The 25096-nt window shown below is 40.3% G+C and overlaps 1 protein-coding gene across 1 annotated transcript in view; it reads right to left on the bottom strand.

The window, feature by feature from the left end:
- Positions 1 to 25096, bottom strand: part of bcas3 (BCAS3 microtubule associated cell migration factor) — a 386180-nt gene that overhangs the window by 264911 nt on the left and 96173 nt on the right. Inside the window, exons 16-20 of the mRNA XM_008425245.2 lie at positions 23303 to 23453; positions 14314 to 14358; positions 5124 to 5248; positions 4691 to 4856; positions 4504 to 4601 (exon numbers count right to left, since the gene is read on the bottom strand). Of these exons, the coding sequence (XP_008423467.1) occupies positions 4504 to 4601; positions 4691 to 4856; positions 5124 to 5248; positions 14314 to 14358; positions 23303 to 23453 (585 nt within the window). The remainder of the gene's footprint in view (positions 1 to 4503; positions 4602 to 4690; positions 4857 to 5123; positions 5249 to 14313; positions 14359 to 23302; positions 23454 to 25096) is intronic.

Raw genomic sequence — 25096 nt, 5'->3', positions numbered from 1 at the left:
ATTTCATGGACCTGATGAGCTACAATATGGCCTCCTTCAGAATAACATCATATAAATTGAGGTAGTTTGGCTTTTTGTCAACTCCATCAGATGTCAACTCCATCAGAGTTTTTCTGACTCTTTCAGTGAAATTGTTGTCAAATCTCACTTAAATGTGCAATTAATTTATTTTAATGTATTTTACATAAATTGCATTACTTCACATGTATGAAGTTTTTCATTTTACTCGCTAGTTTGTCACCACCTTCAGTTCTATGTCAACTCCATCATGCAGTGTCAACTCCGTCAGATGGACTTTTGTTGTTTTTTGTTTTAAATAATATTTATTTTGTTTCTTGAGAAGCATTTGTCTGTAAAATGAGTAAAAATATCACTACTAGGGTCATTAAAAATTATTTTTTATTTATTTTTGTCAGATGGTGATCACCACGTTCTGGGTCAGGTCGATTAAAAATGTTGCAAGTGGAAGCCTGTACCTTAGCATCTTTACATTTCCAAAACAGTATTTGTCATATTTGCATACATAAGGTTGAGAAATAACAAAAAAAAAAAGGGAAAATTAAAACCCATTTTGTCCCTATTCTCAAGAATCACTATATATATTAAGAAACTTAAAGCCTTCCAATAATGTCAAAGACATAAAAAATTTTAAATGAAGAAAATATGGCCATTTTAAGGTTGGCATGTTTAATGTTTAAGCCCAAAGAAATCCAGATGTAATTTTTTTTTTTTAGGTGTTACAGCTACTCGATGCTGTTGGTCAGTGCGGTGTGCACCACTGCTCACCGTCATATCGCACTGAGTACAGCCGAAGCATTGCAGCCCCAGGCGGCACAGGGCCACACATATGAGCTAGTGGTGTACTATGCATCTTAGTAGTAAACAAAACAAACAATAAAAGTTATTTTGGAAATCAAATGGGAGTCAGTCATACAGTCACCTAAAAATTAAGGAATCCATTTTTATTTCCACATTTATTATCACACTATCACAATAGTACAGCTATCATGATCAAATTTTAAGTCCACATTGCCCACCCCTAACTGTATTATTCAGTTTTTTAATACAATTTTGAATCAACTTATGATAAAAACTAAAACGATTTTCAACATTTTCACAAATTGTTGCACTTAACATGATTAAAAAAGAGTCAGAGGACAAAATCCAAAAGAATGCAGAAATTTGAATCGATAAACAAGCCAACACTGGTCTAGGCTGTCTTATTCCTCGACTCTTAATGCTGTAGCAAAGCCAACAATCAGATGCTTGTTTTCACTGTCAGAAGACTAAATAAAGCTACAATTACAAAGTAAACTAGAAAAACAAATACTAAATAACTTGAAAACACCTTAATGCTTCTGACAGTTTAAACTCAGACGAGCTTGAAGTGTATTTTCTACAACTGCCAACCATCTCCTGATGGGAACCATTGTGATGTAGAAACCTGTCGTTTGATGCTGGGATTATGTTTATACCCACATAAAGCATAATGTGAGCTCCAGTCTACTGTCGAGGGACAGAGATGTCTCTGACACACTCTTTATTGACTGTGCAGTAAGTGGTGTTTTGCTGGGCTGAAAGCTGGTAGCCAGTGGCCTGTTAACCGGAGCAGTGAAGCAGGGAGTCAGAACAAGAACAAAGGCTGCCTAGATATTGATGTAGCCCAACCTGCTGGGGACAGGGGGCTGGGGGCTGGGGGCCCGGGGCCGGACAGGGTGATCTCCAGAGATAGATAAGGAGCTAACAACCTGATAGATCTGCATAACTGGCTGCATAGCGAACAGAGGTGAGCTGTCTTGTCTCGGTTACCTGCTCTCTCCATTTCTCCACTTTCTATCTTTCACGAGCGATCTTCAAATCTTTACTGTACTTGTTTGCCAGACATGTCTGGCTTGGCTCACTCAACTGCTCCACCTGTCCTGCTTCTCACTTTCCTCATTTGAGAAGTCTTGTGGCAGACAGGTGCTGGCATGGTGACAGAGTGGAATAGCTTAGTCATTATATATCATTCAAGGTGTATTTGACTGACAGTTACTTCATTCAGCCAAGCACTGCACTTACCCCATCCTTTCTCTGTCTCTCTTTGATTACTGACCCAGTCATGGCGCCAGGGTCTCTCTTTACCAAACGCCTGATGCTCCAAAGCTTTCACTCTGGCCCCTTTCTCAGAGCAATTAGATCTATTGACAAGGCAAATGTGGCTGGGCTGTCATAGGCCTCAAAGTCCTAAGAGAGCTGCCAAGCAAGCCAGCCAGTCAGCCAGTCTCCACAATTAGCACATTAAATGACCGAGAGAAGTAAGCCTGTGGCCATAAAGCATAACCTCTGTTTCTGCCACAATCAGGAGCCAGGCAGAAACTCAGGTGGTAAATTATTCACTGATTTGTTTGCTCTGGAGCAAAGTTTGTCATGAGGGGAAGAGGTGTCTGAACACATGCTGTGGACTGACGGATAAATATTCATGAACAAAAATAATCCTTAGAGAAAAGTTTGTATGAAAGAAGGACATTCTTGGACAAAGGATGACTTATTCAGAATCTCCTAATATTCAGTTGAGACACCTGAAGTTAAAAAAAAAAAAAGTTAATTGCCATAAAGGCAGACTTTAATTGCATACATGATTCTCACGAATAAACAGGAGAAATTTCCTGGAACACTAAAAAGTTGCACCAAGCCTGCCAGATTGTAATGCTGGATCTCATCTCCTTTTGAGTGTACAGTGTGTCTCTCTTGTTTCCTTATCTCTTCAAAGATTTGCTGTGCCTTGCCATCCTCTGCAGGCCTGAGTGCTGCCAGTAGCTGCTACAGATGGACAGGTGGAGATAGTGACCATGAAGTGGCGCCACTGGTGTCTTTTATCTCCAGGCTCCGGTCTGGTCTGACCCTGGGCCTTCCTCTCCTCCTCCCTTCTTATTCCTTTTTTCTTGCAAGCTGCATTTTTAATCAGGCTGGGTCATCCAATATAGAGCCATGAGACTGGAGACTACAGCCTGTCAATCAGAAGCTGCCAACCTTTTACCTTCCACAGACAATCTGAAAAATATGTGTCTTCAGCACAGTTAGGTTCAGGGCAGATTTATTGGCACTTTGACTCACCAGTACTCCAGCTTCTTAGCTGTAAAATGTTCCTGTTTTCTTGTTTGTTCCTACAATACAGCATAATGTAATGATTGCTGGCCAATGCAAATCTGACCTAGATAGCACAATTTGTTCTGCAAGTTAGAACAGTGTCTTTCCTGTTTCTTTTCAACGTACTAATCCGTATGCTCAGTAAGAGGCACTTGGACAAGCAACTTATGGTGCTGCTGTAATTCCTCCTAAGGTCAAATTGACTCTTTCTCCTGGATCACTTCTCAGCTAGGCTGCCAAGCCCTGGAGGGAGCAGCAGAGGAGAGAGCTGGCAAGGGGACACATGCTGAGAAACAGGATGCTGAGAGTCTCTTTCTGGGTGCAAAGCGCAGAAATGGAAGGTGGCAGTCCAAGAGAAACTCGGTTGTTGGTGGTGTATAGGATGCAGACCCAAAGGGTAAATGGAAAGAGAGCAGGAAATGCGTAGGGGGTTGAACAATTATGTTTATAACATCTTGACCTCACATTGCTTCACACTTGGTTGACCATGGGAGTAAAGAGGCACAGTGGTTTTATCCGGCTATTGTTAATTGGATGTAAATGTTAATGCAATGAATCTCTCTCATTATGCAGCCAGTTTCAATACTCATGCTGGCACACAATGGTGGAAAAAGCTGACGCCCGAGCCCGTCACTCCAACGCGTTCTCATTGCTCTGACACTACGAGAGACCATTACCACTAATTTGACAAAATATCCTACCAGTAAGACCTGAAGCACTGCAGTACTCAATGGGTATGAGTTGAAAGATTTGTGTACAGCTACAACATGGCCTGGGGAGCCTACTAAAACTAATTAAACATTTTGAATGCTTATAATTATGGAGTGAGCTCAAAACGCCATCCTATTCCTGTGGGGGTGGATTGAATCTGTGCGTGGCCATCCGTGCTACATGACCTCTAAGACAGCAAACCACAGACCTCACTGCTCAGCACTTGTTACCGAATATGAGGGAATTTAGGGTGTCAGCTAATTGGTTCGAATGTGGCATTATGAAGGAATTGCCACAGGATGTATTCATGGTTGATTGATCTTTCATGTGACTAACTAGGGTCTAACTACAATGGTTTCYCCTCAGCATGTGGCATCGAGAACACACTGGAAACTGGCTTTCAACAACACATATACAAGGTTACATTCACCAATGCAAAACCAAACATACAAACCTGACAGTTATCTAAGTCAAATGCTGATGTTGTTAAGGCAATATATACTGTATCTCAATTTTGCCCAAAAAGGACCACAGTTGTTGCAAAGGATGCATTCTGAATCTTAAAACAGCAATAAATATTAAAACAATGAAACAAAACTGGATTTCAGTCATTCACTTGGCAATGAAGGAGTCTTTGTAAAAAAAAACAACTGTGAAACCTACCAGCGAGGAGATACTGATAGTACTGAACCAGATCCGAGGCCAGCACCAGTGGGTGGTTGGAAATGAAAGGTGGCTGCAACTCGTTCCACTGCGGAGTCCTACATGAGAAATGGCGTAATCCARCATGAATCCATAGAAACAAGATTCTAACACATTTTGGAAGAGAAAGTGAAAAATAAGCTGCTACCTGGCTAAGTTCCAGCATGCTCTGGGAGAGGTGCTCAGCTCCAGCGGAGTCTCGTCGCTAATCTTTTGTGCAGTGCTAATTGGCCGAGGCTCCAGGACATGCTCCACCACATTACCATAGCAACTGATTATGTACAGTGAGTCCACAACCGACTGCCTGGTCTGATCTGTGACAATGTTGTGAAGCAAAGCCATGAATAACACATAACAGACATGTGAAACGTTCTGGTCAATTTCTATAACACCAATTCCCAATAAATGCCATCTCAAGGCACTTTGCAAACAATAATTTCAATTCAACCATATATTTGAGCTCACCATTCTAATGGATCTTAGTTACCAAGAAGCGCCAAAAGTTCAAAAGTAGTTTAAAAAGTCTCTGTCTATGGAGGCTCAAACTGTCCTGTGCAACCTGGGTTTGATTCAATTCATACCTTTCTCTCTCTTCATGTTTGGATTCGTGAGGAACCAGGAGCGGGACGATGCAAAGATGGCAGCAACGCAGAACTCTCCTCCACTGGACTTGCTCGGAGAGATCTGGGGGGGTGGTTTAGCTTTGCTTCAAGAGGAAGAAAGAATTGAAAAGTTTAGCCTGGGTAAGGGAAATACAACTCCTTATGAATCTAACAGTTTAACAAAAATGTTACTGTTATTTTTTTTATTGCAGTAAAGTATTTTGTTTTCAAAACACTGAAATGTCATATGGAGTCAATTTCAACTGAACAATATTATCTGAACTGTTGCATTACACTCTGTTCTCATTGGGATCCCAAATTGGGCCCTTTGAATCCTTTAAAATGTAATGGATTATGACCACAAATCAAACACAGATATCTCTAAATGGTAGATATCATTTTCTGGGCTCAAGTAACCATGGTTAATTACTGTAGAATTTTGATTGAATACAGGAAAATGGTGTAAATTATTGATTGTCAATGTGGATTCCATATCCTGATCAGATGAAACAYGCTGTGGCCTCATTTCATATCCAAAACTTTAAAAATATAGCATGGAGAAGGGGTGGAATAACCCACAGCCTAATGACGATCTGCATTTATCCTATGACTACATGAAATACAGGACAAATGTAAAAGACGGCCTGCAATGCCAAAAGAGAGATTTAAAAATAAATAAATGAAGCATGTTGGCATGTGGGAGGTGCAGAGTCGCAGTAATAATAGTTTACTATGAAAGGAAGGAGCAGGGAAAAACTGAAAAGTCTCTAAGAACTAAGACACATTTTTGGATGACTATTTTCTGACAGTAAATTTACATAAGTGGAAATAAAATATTAAAATTGTAAAAAAAAAGAAAAGGAAAAAAAGAGAGACTGGCATGCATGGAGTAAAATAACTTTTTCATTTTTAGCAAAACTGCAGAAGAGAAAAAAAAAGCTGAGAAGATTTTCTGTTTCTACCACCTTTCAATGTCTAGGCATTTTTCCTCACAGAATAGCTCCTGCTCAGTTAGATAAGATGAAGAATATGTACGTATCTATTTTCAAGTCCAACAGCAGAACACCAAACTGGTTCTCCCACTTCAGATGGCGACATCTGCAACCAACTTATCATGGTTCCTAACCAGTGGCATGTTAGAGGCAGGAGCCCAGGTGGATAAAAAGGACAGGTTGTAAGGCACAAGGACTGCTGGCTGCTGTAGTAGTGTGAGATTTTTTAAAATGCAGACATCATGTGTATATATGATATACTTGATATATATGATATATATGATATATTTCAAATCATGTGCAGTCTTGGGCCACGCATAAACTGAACAAAAAAAAAAAAAATTCAACAAGATTTCAGAAGTGTTTGTCTTGTCCAGAGGAAAAACATCAGGTGCTCTAGCACCTCCTTGTGTTTATCTGTTCCTACCTATTTATCAGTTTATTGCTCTCCCTGCCCAGTCCGACAGTTATGGGATGTCTACAGGTATACCAACATTTTTTCTGTTTTCTGAAAATGGATTGAACAAAGTTCTGTGACATTAAACTTCTCCACGTTTTTCTCCCTGCTGTTTTTCTTGCTTCCTCAATGATGCTCTTAGTTCTCTAAATAAAAGAGAAAGGTTTATTCCAAGAATAAATGATGAGCAGGTGAACTAATTCTGTGACTTTTGAGGGAATTTGTTGTGTCGGGTTTTCTTTGGGGATAGAAGTCCAGGGAGAAGAAAGCATGCATACCACTCTTTTGTTAAAAATGAACAATGAAAAACCCCCTGACAGTCCTGCAGTACTTTGTGTTCTATCACAAAATAATCCCTTACAAAAAGCTTTGAAGGCTACTTGTAAAATGAGAGAATCTGCTTTTACAAGATGCTGTAAAGACATGTATCTTAGCCTGAAGATCCTACTTGAAAGTACAAGACCTACAGCAGCAAAAGGGAAAAAAAGTGAGGAGTCTGGACTCCAACCCGCTCTGGTTATTACTGAAGGCCCCGCACCTCACAAACATTTCCAAGCTGCGTGGCTAGTTTTATTTTGGGACAAATTTATTAGGAAGCTATTTGACTATTTAGCATGTCAGGACTGATTCAGAAAAAGTGTATTTTCAACGGGACGCCCATATGGTTGCAATCAAACTACAGTAGCAAGATCTGGTATTACTGTGTGGCCTTAGAACAAACCCGGGGGGACTCCAACCCACAACCCTTTTAAAACAACAGGAGGGACTCCAACCTGCACCTCTTTTCAAACAATACGGGGGACTCCAACCCGCACCCCTTTTCAAACAATGTTGGGACTCCAACCTGCACCTCTTTTCAAACAACGCGGGGGACTCCAACCCGCAGCCCTTTTAAAACAACGGGGGGGGACTCCAACCCACAACCCCTTTTCAAACAACACGGGGGACNACCCCTTTTCAAACAACACGGGGGACTCCAACCCGCACCCCTTTTCAAACAACGTGGGGGACTCCAACCCACAACCCCTTTTCAAACAACGGGGGGGACTCCAACCTGCACCCCTTTTCAACAATGGGGGGTCTCTAAACCAGCACCCCTTTTCAAACAATGGGGGGACTCCAACCCGCACCCTTTTCAAACAACGTGGGGGACTCCAACCCACACCCCTTTTCTCCCTAGTGCTTGAACCCGGGTTGGGATTCAAATCCCAATTGTTGTTTATGTTCCATAAGCAACTCTAAATAGGTCGGTTTTAAGTTGAGATTTAAAGGCACTCAGTGTTTCAGCTGTTTTACAGTTTTCTGTGATTCAATGTGCTTTTTATGCTTTCCTTCAGAGAAGTGTTGGTTCTCCATCAAGCATTGATGTATTGAAGGTAGAGTCCTGTGTAGGGTAAAATTTCCTGAATTTTAAAGTTGAATTAGGTAAAATCTATTTTTTTTAGCTTTATACCATGTTATGTTAGTCCCTTAACAAAAACCTACCTGGAGTGTTGCTTTGGTTCATTCATGTATGTTTGAGGAATCCTTGAATCTCCCATGACAAACATTCAGGGGTGGCTAAATGATTCCTGTCACAAAACTCAGTCCATTTCCACAACACTCCACCCATTTCAACAAAGCTCCTTCTTGGAGATGCAGTCTCCAGGTGAGCATCAGCCTTACAGAGAACCCTTTCCCTGTGTGGGATCCCATATCCTCACACGTGATTTGCCACAAGGCTGCCATGCTAATCAAAACAAAATGCTACTGTGAGCAGAGGAGTTACACTGAAAGTGAGAACTGAGCAGCAAAAGGGAAAAAAAGTGAGGAGTCGACTCCCTCACTCTCTTTTTCTCTCTCCATTTCTCAAATGTTGTGCTGCTTGCTACGCTGTCATGTTGCCTGGAAAATACATAATAAAGCCACTTTAGATACTGATTTTTTTTTTTTTTTAGTTTTTTTTTTAACAACATTTGGGTACATCATTGCACAACATCAGATATTCTGGGACTATTTACTAATTTTTTTGTGCATATACTCAACTACATCAAGTGTGTTCAGTGTCTGCACAGTGCTCAAACCAAACAGCTGTTTCCTTTGTTCTGAAGTGAGGTTCGAGTAAACAAACGCCAGAACTTAATAAAAGATGGAATGAAACCTTAAGGTGAACAATAATCCCAGGACGTGGAGAAAGTGTGTCTAATCGTTGAAGGGACATTCACAATTCAGGACGCTGAAAGAGCAGTTGCTGGTAAAAGTCTCTTTCTGCTACCTCCCTACAGACTGTCAGCACCTCATAAATTACTCCCTGGATACAAGGGGAAGTTGATGCCTTTGTTTGCCTGCTGTATGAAAGAGGGATCTGGAAAAATGAAGTAGTGATGGTAGTCCCAGGAAAGATCACGATACAAGATTTAGGCTTTCATTTATTAGTGCTGGGCCAAGAGAAGAAGGATGAATAACCTCATATCCATAGTAAGCCTTGTCTATAACAGGAAGACAGGGAAAGAGAGGAAGTTGAACTCAGGATATTGCTCTGGCTGACTCTACTTTGTTCATGTCCTCTCCTTCAGGCTCTTCCTCAGGTCCAGTTTTGCTTCAAAGCGTCCAGAGGACAAAACATTTTGTAAACCGGCCGAGACAGGCGCTCCCTAGCTGTAAAATACTAAAGGAAGTATGAGGAAAACTAAAAATAGTCAATGTGTGGCATGTGTCTAAACAGCTTAAAAATTTGAGACTCAGTACATTACAATGGAAATAGATACACATACATACAATTGGAAATCAGCATAAGAAAACCAGGAATCTCCTCTAACAGGGCAACTAAACATCATATTCATGACTTTGGGACCAAGTTATTTTTTTGGCAGAGTTCACTTTCTAAAAACCAGCTGTTCCATTTCTTTTATTTCTGGAAAATATGTTAAACCGTCAAAGGCTGTGCGGTTCGCTGGTTTCTATAACCCATGGTACACAAATCAGCTCATGTCGGGTTCAAGGCTCAGGAGGTCAGAAACTGGGGAATATTCCACATATGGACTTAGAATTTGGACTGGACGATATTTTGAAATGATCAGAAGATGTAAATGCTCACAATGTAAACTCAGAAATTAAAGTTAGGTCTTCTTAAGCAGCTTGACAAATGGTTGACTATATGAAAGCCCAATAAATACAAAACATGTACGGAGTACCAGAGCTTAGTATTTGGAGGAATTCATGATATACTGACCAATATTGCAACCACATCTAATGTGTATATACATAAATAATCACACAATGTATATACTTAGAAGTCTCCAAAAGCAGGCTATAACACTGGCTCCCTACTGTGGTTTCATAGCCTCTTTGAAGAGCCCTCAGCTAGCACCAAGCCTGCCAACAGGAGTAAAGATCACAGCTTGGTTCCTTTCTCATCTGGGTAGAGTGGCCACTAAAATGCATTCATCTGCATTTTAAATCATACGTTTGCTCTTGATCTCACTGGAAGTGGCTTGAATGTGTTGAGGTTTCTGCCCTTGTGACTAAAAAGTGCAGCTCCAGGGCTTCATTCTCCTCTCCGTATGGAACATACGGTTTATGAAGTACGCCACTGGTGCGGTAATGGGTAAGCCAACAGCTCAAAGTTACAAAAAATGGAACTCAATATCGGTAAATTATACTGCGAGAGAACTCGGTGCAGAGGGAACCAGATGTTTCTAAACAAACGGCTAATCTTTCTGTTCGTCCTTCCTTTTGAAACATGGACTTTAAAGGGGAGGCAAATCAATTATTTTTTCCTTTGCAACTTGAATTCACTGAAAAGACTACTCACATGTCGTTTCCACTTTTAATTTCGCAAATGAGGCCTCTTGACTGAGCTAATAGCTTTTCCTCAGGGGCATAATTCAATCTGCGACATCAACCATCAAAGTCCCTTCGCATTACTATGTCCGGAGCTAACATGAGGCGCCGCTCAGGAGGAGCGGGGGGTGCACAACTGCATGTCCAGTGGCAGCCTTCATTTATTTTCAGAGTCGTCACAGTAAACAATTATAACACAGCTTACTTAGTTAGTCAGCCAGTTTTAAARGAGCTGTATGGCTTGTTTAATAGTTATCAGAAAAGGAGACTGCACAAAGAAAGAAGGAAAAAAGAGAATGCGAGCAGTCATGTGGAGGACACATCCTTCAACGCAACATTAATTATTTTATTACAGCTCTTGAAGAAAAAAAGGAAGCCTTGAGACTCTGTTGAGCATATTGCACTAATGACAACTGCTTAGGAAATATAGAGGAGAAAACTGGAAAACAGCCATTAAAAGTTTAAAGATGCTTTTTTTTCTTCCATCTGTTTTGGGGTCTAAAATCCAGAGTGCCTTACAAGAAGAATACAAAATGGACAATGTACTGTTACAGTTAATTCAGGTTATTCAGAAAACAATATTTTTTCATTTGTTCAAATCTGATCTGAAAGTAGTTATTTTGAGCAGAGGCACTCAAACTGCTGAGGACGTGTAGCTTTGAAAATCTATATGGTCCGAGGGTTCAGATTAGCTAGATACTGAATGAAGGCAGAAAAAGAAAAGTTTCAATTAAAAAGTATGAGTGACTGGCCACAACAAAAGGAGAAACCCAAGACTTAGAGAAGGCACCACATGCTATTCATTTTCTAAAGTGAATGGAGTCAGCAGGGAGGAGCAGGAGAGCAGGGAGCCGGGAAGGGAAAAGTTCACTTCACTGAACCACTCAATCATCTCTCCATAAGTGACTCTGTCATAATGGGGCTTCCTTTAAAAGCTTGTAAGCATCTGATTTCACGAGGCAGTGTTGACAAGAGACTTAGCTTCAGCTCATCCCAAAGAAAGAAAGAAAGAAAAAAGATGATGTTCCTGTGCTTTTAAAATCCAACTCTCAAAACTGGGAGAGCTCACTCATTACTCTAGAGCTCTGTCACCTTTTACTTTAATCACAGTTGTTGTTGTTTTCATTTCATTTTTATTTATTGGTACAATAATAACTTGGTAGGAACTGGGAAGAATACATGAGGTGATGCTTAGGATAAATATTGTTAAAAGATGATGTTTATGTTGGATAAGGAGGAAGTGTTTTATTTACATTTTAAATCATCCACAATTATGTTCAAAAACTAAATCTATTTACCAATAGTCAGTTTTACTCTATGTATACATATCATTTCACATATTGTTTATGACAATAAATGCTGCACTAAATCAAAGGAATAGTGGGGACATTTTTAAGTAGGGTTCTATGGAAAAATCTGTAGTAGCTAGTATCTTACCAGTTAGTGGTAGACAGTCAGCATAAACAGAAAGTTTTCAACAGTTTCAACAGAGTTGATATATTCATTGAATGTATATTTTATAAATCATTAAAATGGCATCATGTTTGACACTTTTTTTATAAGCCTAGAGGTATTGACCATGCAGAATGTGTTTCATCTGTGATGAGCAAATAAATATTTTGTATTTGTGCTAAATCAAAGTAATAAATAAATCATGGGTAACATAACTTCTTGCAATAATTTGTAGACTTATTGTAGAGTTTTCATCCATTTACGTCAGGACCCACTGGACTGTGCATGCTGCCTGCAGAATGCAAGAAAGAATAACTGTTTAAACTATTTACAATTATGCCAATAAAATAATTTACAACTCGCCRCCAGCACAGGTCACCTGTTATCTGCTTCATATGTTGAAGGTTTTATATTCGGTACAGTGTCTCACCTCACACTGCCTCCTGCTGAGCCTGTTGCTCTTTTTATTTCTGATTTTTTTCTCTTGTCATTTATCCACCATTTATCTATCACCTGCATGTAACGCCTATGCATCATTAAGATGGATCTCATTCATTAATATCCACTTGGTACCATAACTTATTTTATCATCTGCCATGTTTACAAACAAATAATCCTGCTGTATTTTCATTGTTAATGTTGATCAGATTTTTTTTATTAAACATTTTTAACACTTTAGGAACTTTACTGTGACAGACAATCTGCATGAAAAGATTGCTACAGAGTACAGAAGATGGAGTAGGAAACCATTTATTCTCTGTACTTCCTTTCATCCTTTCATCTTGAAGATTTTTATCTTTTGGGGAAGAGAACAGGTTTATGTATTCACTGGGGTAATTAGAAAACCCAGCCGCTACGCAACACCTTGGCACTTATTTATTAAACCATACTGGAACAAAAGGTGATGATGAAGGAAAACAAACATCTTGCTAACAGAGGTCACTCACTGGATGCTACCCTCTTTACATCACATCCTGTAAAGGGGTCGCACCACCACTTGTCCTGTTAAGCCCAGTTCACACTACACAATTTTTGCCCCGATTTTCCCCTTACGACAATCTTAGAAAGTTCAGCGTTCCAAGATCCCAAACAGCTGACATGGCGCAACCCAGAGTCCAGTGAACATTGGAGATTATATGTGGAAACAACATTTCATGCGAGGAGTACCCTCAGAAATGATAAAGAGAGGAGTTGGAGAGAAATTGCTACCATAGTTGATATACCTGGTAACTTTTCAGCTATTCATCATTAACGTGACTTAAATAGGCTATCAATAAGGCTGTTCATTCAGTCAGGGCTTGATGCCGACACCTACAAATTTTTGTGGTCTCTCAGGTTTTGAAAATCGGCTGACAATCCCAAAATTGCGTAGTGTGAACTGGGCTTTAGGCAACACAGAGCTACGTTTAAAAACATTTCAAAAATGTTTGTATTTAATTTACATCTAAGTTATAAAAAAAAAAAAATCAACTATATGAATGATATAGATTCACACCGGCAACTTGTGCATAGTTCCAACATCTTATCAGTGACACTTTTAATACCAGAAGTACCAATCCAAACCACATCACACATTTTGGAGGTTTGCAAGGATCCTTGGTATTTCTATCAGAACAAATCCGAACAGATTAATGTCTACACATACACCAGGAAAAGAAAAAAAAATGCATATTGCTCATACCTATAAAGAGTAAATGTAAACATGATACCAGAATGGTAGCATTAAGATTGGCCTAAACACAATATGTGAAAATTAAATCGAGAACATTTGGTTCATTCTTTTGCTGTCTGTTGAGGAATTTCCCAAGTGAAAAGCACACATCTCCGAGTAACCATCGAACCACACAACACACTGAGAATCACACCACAGTATGACAAGGCAGAACTGCTGCGTGCAAACACACATCCAATGGAAAAAATGAAACCAAACAAAATCTGAACATGTGTTTTACACAAAAGCGTCATTCTTGGAAAAACACTGTGGAGGGTCTGCACAAAGGCAACGCACAGAGGAGACGCCAGCAACGCCATTTTCTGTGGGGTGGCACAAACGGGCCACTCAGCAGCCAGCCCAGAGGGTCCAAGGCCTGAAAATGTCCTCTGGAATTATTGTCAATGAAACATTTACCATCTCCTTTAAGAAAGAGTAGACATTAAACAAAAATTAATACACTTATCAGGCAATAGTGCCACTATTTGTCATACAATAAAAAAGGTGTGCAAGCCAACACCAAAAATGCAAAAGAAAGGGGGAAAAAATATGCCTCTTTGGGATTTTTCCCCTTTGAGTAATGAAAATAAAAATGGCAAGATGAGTTTAAAAAATCTACAAGGCACCCAAAACAAACAAACAAAAAAAAAAAACAACAACAAAGGAGGCGGGTTTTGGTAGAGAGTATCGCTGCATGCTGGTGATGTAGTCAACGAGGGGAAAAGCAAAACTCACCATGGAGTTTTAATGGCAAAACATCCCGCCCCAAAGAGGTAAGGTCTTCATGAGAGAGAGGGAGAGAGAGGTGTGGTGGGAGGGTGAAGGGTGTGGGGACACAGAGATGGACGGAAAAGCCATTATTAAACTAGCACACCTGACCAAACACACTTTTCACATTACACACTTTTTGACATCTCTGTTTAAGTGCACATGAGGCAGGAAACAGAATGTCTGAGCACCAAGATGGATATGAAAACCTGCAGGATGGTTGGAGGATTCATTTGCTCAAGCTGCTCTGTAAATGCTGAGAAGATTTACTTTACAGACAGAGCATGTCCACAGTTAGAGGGGTGGAGGTGGAGCGGCACCCTTTTCTTGACATATGTCAMTTTGTTTATTTTCCTTTCATTTGTCTCACTTCACTTTTCATTTTTATGAATTACATTAATTCTCGTAGTCGTGTCAGATCACTTTAGATGGGAAAAATTTGGACTGAAGATAAAGAACAAGTTAGAAGAGTTTACTCAATTTGTATAACAACTGGGGACACCAGTAAAACTAACAGGACTCATACAATGTTGAAACAAGAAGCTGTGTGTTTGCAAGCAACATCTTTTTTTAGAGCAACTGTATATTTATGGCAGAGCATGGCCTTTTGAAAGATAGGGTGTGGGCAAATGTGTATCCACTGTGAATATGTTAACAAGCATGCGACGTGTGTGTGTGTGTGTGTGCGTGTGTGTAGGTGTGTGTGTGTGTGTGTGCGCGTGTGTGTGTGTGCGTGTGTATGCGTGTGTATGCGTGTGTGTGCGCGTGCGTTTGTGCGTGTGTGTGTGAGTGTGTTTGTGTGTGCGTGCGTGGGTGTGTGTGTGTGTGTGTGTGTGTCCGCGTGTCCAGGAGTCATCCAGAGTTGAGTGTGTCTTTTTCAGGGTACATTGCTGTCCGTCAGTCTGTGAGTGTGTTTCTGGTGTTTACAAGACATCAGGAGTGGGAGTGTGTTCCTGTGTTTATTCTGCGCAGCCAGAGATAGTGACAGAGCTCCATAAACAGTTTACAGTAAATAAGTCTCTTTCCCTACAGCAATAAAGATCCAATGAGACTGAACTCTGTCCCTGTGAGCCACCCTCCCCRGTGCTGAAAAAAAAGGATCCCCCAGCCAACCAAAGCACTCTGCAGCCCTTCTTTATTTTATCGCTCTCATCGCATCCGCCTGGGCCCTCCCAGTGATAGCACACAGTGTCCAATTAGTCCTGGTGCATGAATATGGAGGGAGATGTTCCTCTGGGAGACAGGGAGCAACTTTTGGCCCTGGAACGTTTTACTCCTGGAGCGCAAGTTGACAAATGAACACAGTGGTTGGTTTAACAGAGACCCCTGGTTTATCTACCCTACTGCTGAGACTACTGACCCCAACGGATCCCCATTTGAGTCTCCAACTGTGAAAATGGAGAGACACCGATGGAAGACATCTATGTGGAAATGGGTCAAATAGGCTTTAGATTGACCCCACATGAACCAGAAAGCCTGAGAAATACATACACTAATACATGCACAGGAAAGTAAATATATGGCAACTGATGGAACAAAGTCATGAAGTGTAAGAAATTCAAACTTCCTATGTTTGTCTTTGAGCATGACTTTATTCCTGCCACTCTTCAGTTAAATCCAGATTAAAGGGGAGTTGATAGTTGCCATGTCAACTGATTCTCAGACCTGAGGGGTGAATCTCTGCAACCACCCCCAACCCCCAAGCTACCATGGACCTCTCAGCTGTTTTTCTGATTAATTCTGTAATCTGAAATTTTAACATGCTTCTTCTATTTTCTACTGATGGCTTGAAAAAGGTAAGTTTAGCTATTTATACACAGTTTATACACAGGTCTGTCTAAAATGCTCTACATGAAATCAAATAAAAGACTTGAGATGTAAACMTGTGCTCTTTGAGATGCGGAAAGCTTGCGGTACCGTTTTAAATGGCTCAACAACTTTGTCGCCTTCCTTTCTGCTGTGTTCTGTTAAAAAAAGTATTTATTGTGAACAACTTTACCTCTGTTTTAACAGAGAAACAGAGGTAGTACTGCTTCTGGTTTTCTCTGCTATTAACAAATGAGCATTTGTCGCTCAGAGGAAGCACAAACCTGTAAGAAGCTTCTAGAAAAAAAGACTTTACCATGGTCACCCGCCGATGACCAAATGCGAGTAAAAGTATAAAGTGACATGTAAACTTGAGCACCTGCCACTGTGGTGGGTTGGCAATTTGAACAGAAAAAAAAAACTGCATTCATTTTGAACTCCTGATGAGGGAAGGAGTGGCTGTCTGGCGTATAGACTAATGCACATCGATGGGGAGGCCCGACTGTCATACTTTAACAAAAAAAGTATATAATTAAAAATAATTTTTATTGACCAAGAGAGAGACATGACCAGGGGCAGATTGAGGAAGAGGTCTGATGGTGTAAAGAAGATTTTGTCTAATTCAGAAAATAAAAATACCTTTGTTCCATAAGATGGATGATTTCACTGCATTTGTATTKTATTGGTTATAATTTTTAAAGTTAAATTAGAATCAACTCAAATCAGCATGAGCAGGTCGTAAAATACCAAAATCTAACTTTTAGTTTCCAAAAGTACAAAACACATTATATTTCTTAAACACACATTTCTTGTGCGCTTAAAATCCTAAACCCACTGTAAGTTCTTTCAAATCAAAAAAGCAAATTTTTTCAGAACGTTGAACTTTAAATGTAGTCATTCTGGGAAACATGTCCATTTTGACTGGCTGATGATGAGTTTACACTTCAATGTTGACAAAGAAGGTCCAGTGATACCATGGTACATCCCTGTTGGAACAGGTTTGTGGAAAAAGACTCCAACTGGTAGGCATTTAGTAACGGGTGTGAAGACAGCGATTTACTGACAGCAGGCAGAAGACGGACAGAAAAGAGAGTGTGTTTCTGACCTCTGAGGGCAATGACCCCACTCTCAGTGAATAATCATTCACACATTCAGCTCCTAACCCAATGGCCCTCAGAGCAGCGCCTAAGCCATTAAAACATTGAGGGAAGTGAGGTGATTTGTGAAACTGTTTTTCTGCCATGTGGGCATTGCCTTCTTAAAGCCGCTTTTTAGCTCTGGCCTCAGCCAGGCTGTGGAAGACAATGGCTCAGCGCAGTGCTGGCTCTTAAACACGTATTATTGTAAGCTGAGGGCACATCTGTGACAGGTCACAGGGTCTCATTTGTTCTTTTGCTGTCATGTTTCTCGTCACCCCGCCTGCACTTGATATGCATTTGCCTGAAAATGTTATCACAGGGATTTGCTCGATGGTGCTGCTCTGCTTTGCGTGTGACAATCTCTCCATTTAGATTTTCATTTGTCTGTGTTAAATTCAGACAGTGTGTAGATGGGATAAGTGTGCTGTACTGCGTGTGCAAATCCCACATGTGACCCTGAATGGCATTTTGACAAGTTAAATCTTTCATTATTGGACTGCGTTGTCTGTCAAGCGTCCTGTCGATATTACTCTCACCAGGAGAGACTTCTGCTCATTGTTCTGAGGCTGAACTAACGGCAATTCAAGCTTTAGGTAAAACTAACAGAAAACATGAGACTGGGTCGCAGCTAGACACCTCTCATACTTTGGAACTTCAAGTGAACTGTGAGGACTAGCAGATGCTTGGCTGCGTTCCTCTGCTGCCTGACACGGCCTCGTCTGCAGCAGGGTTATCAGGCGGATGCTGAGCCACATCCGACTCTACCTCCCTGCTCTGACACGGGGTGAGCACAAAAACGACATCAAAAGACAAGCGCGCTCTGTGTGAACTTGTGGAGGGTTTCTTTCATGTCAGAAACCGAGGACAAACAGCAGCATCTCCGGTACATTGGTGGTCTCTGGGACCGCCAATATCTATTAAGACATCCCTGCAGCCTGTCTGGTCACACAAAAAAGAGGGTAAAGGTTTCCACAGATTGTGTGTTGGTGTTTGTGTGTCACGGCACAGTGAAGTGCACACATGGCCGACATTGAAGGGAATTTAGGTTAAGCAGCTGGTGTGTTTCTCTGCTCCCCTGCCAACAGGGATCTGCTCATACAGGTGTAAATACAGCTGCTGGACGCTACTTTCCCTGCCTCACTGTGTCCCATACAAATACACACACACACCCACACGCGCACYCACACAYGCACACACAGGCAGGAAAAAGAAACAGAGCTTGGCTGCACAGACAGATGGTGCTTGGGTACTCCTGTGCAAGTATGGCGTAAAAGCATATGATATCACCCCCCACTCTTGGGGCTGAACCTGCTGCCTCACTCACAGCGAGTGTGTGTCGGTGTGTTGGCCTGGCCATGTGCATACAGGAGCAGGCCACACAGCTGCGTGTCCTGATGCATTAATGCTGACGTCTCCTTCGGACTGAATGAAAGGATGAACCTTTAGGGAGGCAGCCTACCAGGCTTCAATAATGGCACAAAGAGCCAACACGGCTGTCTAAGGTGATTCGTGAGCAGGAAGGCCAGGGGAGGTGAAGGATGGGAAATACATGGAGGAATTGAACACAAAGAGGATCGATCATATTCTTAACATAGCCATTAACAGCTTGAAAATTCTTCAAACAATAAATAGGAAAGTAGATCCGACCCTCACGTATCAGATCGGGTGGTGACCAGTGTCAGACAGCTGTCTGTGTGGTGTCTGATTTTATGTCAGTCGCAGACCCAGCAACCAAGTTCTGTTCAGCAAATTTGTAAAGGTTCAGGTGCATTGTCTTGTACCAGGCTTGCAAAACTACAACATAGATAACTTTCAGGGATCCAACAATCCCCCTCCTGTTAATTTTTCAGCTTAGACATAAAAGGAGACTCCATCACTCTCATAGAGAGCAGATGAAGCTCTTGGCATTAGAGTGTATGAGGTTTGAAGCAAAACATCACATTTCATTCTATATGTTTATGTCCTGCACTACTACTCAGAACTGCATTGAAAAATACTGAGTAACAAAACAGTGAGCAAACATGCTACTTTTAGCCTAGGCTAGCATTTAGGTTAACACCGCAGTATGTTTTCAAATCTGACATATGGAAAGAAATGAGAAAGCTATGGCTGCTGTAGGTGACGCATTACCACTGCTTTATAGCAGATATCTGATTGGTTTTGCTGTTGTGGAATATTGAGGAGATTCCATAAAAACCTAAAGCATGGTAAATAGGTAAAGTGAGACCCAAACAGAATACCAATGTGGACCATGCAATACTGATTGACTGTAGTATAATTTCACTCCATACGAAAGCCTCTTATGTTATTGGTTTGGAATTTATTTCTGACAAACGACTAATCCCGAAATGTATCAGATCTTTATCAGGGACAAAACAAGCCTTGCCTGACACACTCCTGTCTGTGTGAGTGGATCTAAAACTTACACAAACCTGTGAAAATCCACCTTATATTTTATGAAATGGCAGCAATGAGTTAACTAGATGTGTGTCGATCGATCGGCCACCGATCATAATCGTCCGATTTCCATGAAAGAGTATGAGAGTATCACTTATTGTCAATCACCAAAACCGATCACCTGTATCTCTCTTCGCAGCCTGCCTGTGCAGCTATCTCTACTTTAACGGTCAGAGTGAATGGGGAAGTTCATGTGTTGCACCAATAACTTGGGGTGAAGCACATCAAAATGCATCAACACAACAAATATAATATGACATTTAAAAACAAGCACTTGACGGAGTTTGGCTATATCGAGGMTGACTACAGGAAAAAAAAAGACATCTGGAGCAGCTGGACAGGACTGTTCTCACTGTGGGATCGCTACGCTACTGGTAGTAATATTTCACAGACGGAGCACCATTTCTGCTCCACCCGGCAGTGAACTCTCACAATGAATGTCTGCTTAAAGCTGCAGCATGTAACTTAAAAAAAAAATCATATGTAGTCAAACTTTCGCTGTCTTCCTGACATAAGACAATAAGACAGGTAATGTCTGAAAAATAACAGCTAATTCAGGTGATCAGCAGTGATCGGCCCCAATAAGTGATTGGAATCAGAATCGGCAGCAAAAAACCTGATAAGAGCATCCCTAGTTAAGACAGACTCATGAAATAGATTTCTTTTAAAAAAATTATGCTAAAGGCAGTCTTACACAAAAGGCATAAAACTGTGATGAAGTAAAGGTTCTTTAGCAGGCTTTTATGATGAACATTTAGATAAAATGAGTGATAGAAGTAAAAAAAAAGTCATTTTTATTTTAAAGAAGACAACATTTATTAATTGTGACTTTTGGTCAAAGTCGCAATCAAGATGTTCAAAAGTTTGTACAACTTTAAGGAGCCACATGGTGTGACTTCTTTCTTCAGTTCTTGTTTTCTGAAGAAACCTTCTTCTTCTATCATATCAAATTATCTGTTTTATAATTTTGTAGACTTTATCATATCATAAATAAATAGAATTCAGCCTGTCAGAGATAGCAACTCTGTAAAAGAATAAAAATATTGTGATAATCTTATTTTCTCTACATTAACCTCCAAATGTGAAGACCAGTGTGAAAGAAAACATGAGAAAATTAAAACACGTTTAATGGAGCAGAAAGGCAGACATTCAGAAATKATCTAAAATAAGTAAAGAAATAACTGACACCTTTCCTTTCAGGATGTTCATGTTGTTGTTTTCAAATATTTACTGTGAGAGAGACAAACCGCTCTCTGAGGAAATTAAATATAATAMAAAAACATAGCTGTGAAAAAAAAGAAAGTATGAGYTCTCTTTTTGCTTATCCTTGATAAGCATTTTCTGCTTATCAAGGAGAAAAGCAGAAAATGAAAATGTGTTGAGTACTGAGACACATTCATGATGATCTTAGAATATTAGGAATTCACCTCTACTTTATCAGTAGACAGCAATGCATCGGTACAATTATATTGAACCACAATATTACTGATTTACTTGAGAATCGTCTAAATTTAGGAATAATTTTTATGACAACAAAGAGCTCCTCTTACCTACATTTGCTGCAAATTCAAATGATGCGATCTGTCTTTAGAAAGTTGCTGAAATTGAAACTAATTTGAAATAAAATATGTCTTGCTTTTTATCATATTATCAAATGCAATTTTATTTTCTATTTTATCTTATATCAATTAGTGATGCTGTAGATATTATGAAGGGCTTTGGTCAGCTGAGTTTGCTGTAATGGTGCAATATGAATACACTTTGATTTGACTTAAATAAATAAATAAATAAATAAATAAATAAATAAACTCCAGTAGGTTTACAACAAAGTTTGCAGGCTTAGCTATGTAATACAGCATGATATGGACTTTAAAATATTTTAAAATTAACAATATCAGAAAGATACATAAATAAATCTGTAAAACTTTGTTTTTAAATCTAAGAGAAAATGTGTTTCTTTTTTTAAACATCCTAAATGAAACCCACCCACTTTGTATGGCGTTAAAACAACTCGGGAAACCAAATACAAACCACGGCTATCAGGATCCCATAAACATACAAAGCAGACACCRCAGCACCTCAAACACAATAATTACTTTTACATAGCAAATAAATTTACAGGCTGGCCTAATGATTTAGAAAAAAGCCCTGATGCTGTTTATGGTGACCGCAGGATCAGGATTCTATTTTCATCCTCAAAGCTTACTTATCAAATATCACAGGAAAATAAATCCTCCACCATCTGCTGGGATCATTATAGCATTTCCCATTCAAACAGGGCATGAAAATGACATTTAAATGAAAAATATTAAAATCTGTCTATATTTGTAGAGCCACCTGTACTGTATGTAAATGTACTTAGCAAAGGCCTATACTTGCAGAAGGTCTTAAAGCTACATCATTTCAATGTATGGCAAAGATCCAGGAATGAACAAACGGCAGAGGGAAGGAGAAAGCCATCCAAACCAGTTTCAGTCAGAACATACAGATTTACACAGCATTTGTTATCCAAGTCAAATTTTACTCAGAWTGATCTCAAGGATTGGTTCGTTTTCCTGCAGTCTGCGTCTTGTTTTGTCTGTCTTCTAAATAACCCAGAATGAGTTTCACATGTATGCTGTGCTTCATTAACCTATGCAAAAAAAAAAAGAAAAAAAAAAAAAAACTAGATAGCCAGAGACAAAACAAATCAATGAGAATGAGCTGAATGTGCAGGAGAAGCTCTGGAGAGCAGAACAACTGCGGACAAAACAGGCTGTTTTTACTGGGAGGGAAGCATCACCTGCAGGCCGGTGCTGGGATGGAAGTTCTGCTTTAGCATAGCCAGCCTGTGCATCAAGAGGAGGCTGTTCCTTAGCCATTAAACGCATTAAAATCAAGCCCTGGAGACAATAATTTTTAAGKTATCAGTGTTTTATTATCCAGTAATGCATTAGGGCTGGCTAGTTGTATGCATCAATCGATGGATACATATGCTTTTTCAATATTCACATGCAGAGTAAAAGCAGTGAAAAGKGAAAGATGTATGCTCTGAGGAATCTTCCAGTGCAATGCAGACTTTCTTTGATGCTGCCGGTCAAACATTTTGTTGACGGGTTTGTTTTGGATTGTGATCATTAAGAATAAAATGAGAGAATTTTGTGAAAGCTCTACACAAACTTAGTGTGTTTCACTTTTGATGGATAGGACAGGTTTGAGCAAATTATTCAAACCAATATTTTCAACAACAAAACAACACTTCATTGTTCAGGGCATGGTAARAGCTGGAGAATAACCTAACAAAAATGTTTTGATTTTAATTTGATAACATAGGGGTGTATAAAAATGAAGCCCAGGGGCCTTTTGTGGCCCTCAGAAGGATTTCGTGGACAAAAACCATAACAACGTCAAACCAGACCTGTAACTGTTACCTGTGAGAAATTTACTTAAGTGTGACAACAGTGTATGCTGGACCTTCTTCCTGTGGGGTATGCCGAGGTGTGTGTGTGTGTGTGTGTGTGTGTGTGTGTGTGTGTGTGTGWGWGTGWGTGTGTGTGTGTGTATATGGTACCTACCCTGTGCGCTTGGTGATGGTGCCCAGCGTCATGGGCTGCTTGATCTGAGCCAGAGGAAGCACCACGGTGAGGCTGGGCAGCGGCGTGAGCCGAGGGTTCCCCATGTTGTTGTTGGTGAAGTTGTTGTATGAATCCTGGTTGCTCAGCTTGGCTGCAAGACACACATGCAGAAAATTAGCCAAAACGATTCCAACTGGACGGTTGCTGAACAAAGAATGCAGACAAAGATCTCAGAGAAATGTTTTGATTCGTTTTAGAGGAGAAGGGAACAAATAAACAGAGTCAAATGAATGCTGGAAACCTTTAATCCATTATTCATCCTGCAGTATGTTTTCAGTTCAGCTGCCTTTTCAGATGCTAATATTCAAATCTGATCACTTGGACTCAAATTTAAAACGTCATCTGACATCACTTCAAACTCACCACCTCACCACACCACCAGAAAACCTTCTTTGAAGTCAGCCCACCTTCCTCTGCCTCGCCTGAATCCTGGGATATTTGTTTTCCCCACTTGCTCCCTCACAAACACACAACCCCAGGTTCAAGGCCTCCCTTGGAGCAACTGGAAATAACCAGCTCAAGATGCTATATTACAAAGACTCTGCTTGTAAGCCCGGCAGTCTCTTAATCAAGGCCAATCAACAGGCTCTCTGCACACTGGTGCAACCCACATGCATGCACATATGGGAAAACACATCACAAAGACAGATGATCCAGAGAATCACATCTCAACTCCCATATGCCGAAGAGCTGGAGTCAAACCTAATCAGGCCATGTCAAAGGCCTAATGATCCTAACCAGCTCCATCACTGCAGCAGAGTGAGGCTGCTAGTCCACTTACTGTTTATTTCACTCTTTTACTGTCTGACTGCAGACATTCAGAAAGCCATCACCTCACAGGGCAGAAGGAAACATGGAACACTTGATATCCGGCATAAAACAGCCAGAGATCACACAGAGAAAAAAATCACATTTAATTTAACACCAACTACAGTACAAATACACACTTCAATTTAAAGATGACTGCATCTTCGAGACTGTAAGTTGCATTAGTTAAAAAATGCATAATGAAAATAAGAGTTGTACTACAGCGCAAGTTCATTTATTTGGAAATTGTCAAACATGAGGGTGTCCATGTCCATGTTAATGTGATCTGTTTTGGATCCAGATCGTCCCAGTGATATTCAATTGTTTTTCAACAAACTTACAGAAACTGGGTGTTCTGACATGTTCTAAATCAGAACGGTCAGAAACGGCTCGTCTTCGCCGGTGAAGTGCACAGCTGAGCGGAGACGCATGCAGAGTAAATCCAGGGTGGTAGAGGGGCAGTTGAATAGCATGAGGCAGCAACACCAAGAAGGTCTGTCTGCATCCAACTAGTTAACCACCAGAGCGTGGAAACATAACAGCACCATTTATAAGTCTCAACAAGTGTTGTAGCAATTTCAAATGTAGCACAGATAGATAGACAGCTACGGTAGGAAAATCTGATGGTCAGAACGCCGGCAGCACCTGGTGGATTTGTTCCTCCAGCTAGCGTGCTTTTGGTTTTCTCACGGCTGCAGACGATAATATTTAATCCACGGTTCGTGTCTGTCACTATGAATCAACATATAGATCATCAGTCAAACAGAAATAAAATGTTTCAAAACGAGTTGTTCTAAAACATGCCTCAGAGGAGGGGTATGAAGGGTAAAGGAAAGGTCTGTGGAGCTACAATAACCAGGAATTCAGACCAAAGCACTGCAGTTCTACTTTATATAGGCTACAAGTGAATGATTTACATGTGAAAAG

Source organism: Poecilia reticulata, linkage group LG13 (genome assembly GCF_000633615.1).
Source record: "Poecilia reticulata strain Guanapo linkage group LG13, Guppy_female_1.0+MT, whole genome shotgun sequence".
Classification (NCBI taxonomy): Eukaryota; Metazoa; Chordata; class Actinopteri; order Cyprinodontiformes; family Poeciliidae; genus Poecilia; species Poecilia reticulata.
The sequence above is the reverse complement of the archived record's forward strand: the minus strand, read 5'-3'. Positions and strand labels throughout refer to the sequence as shown.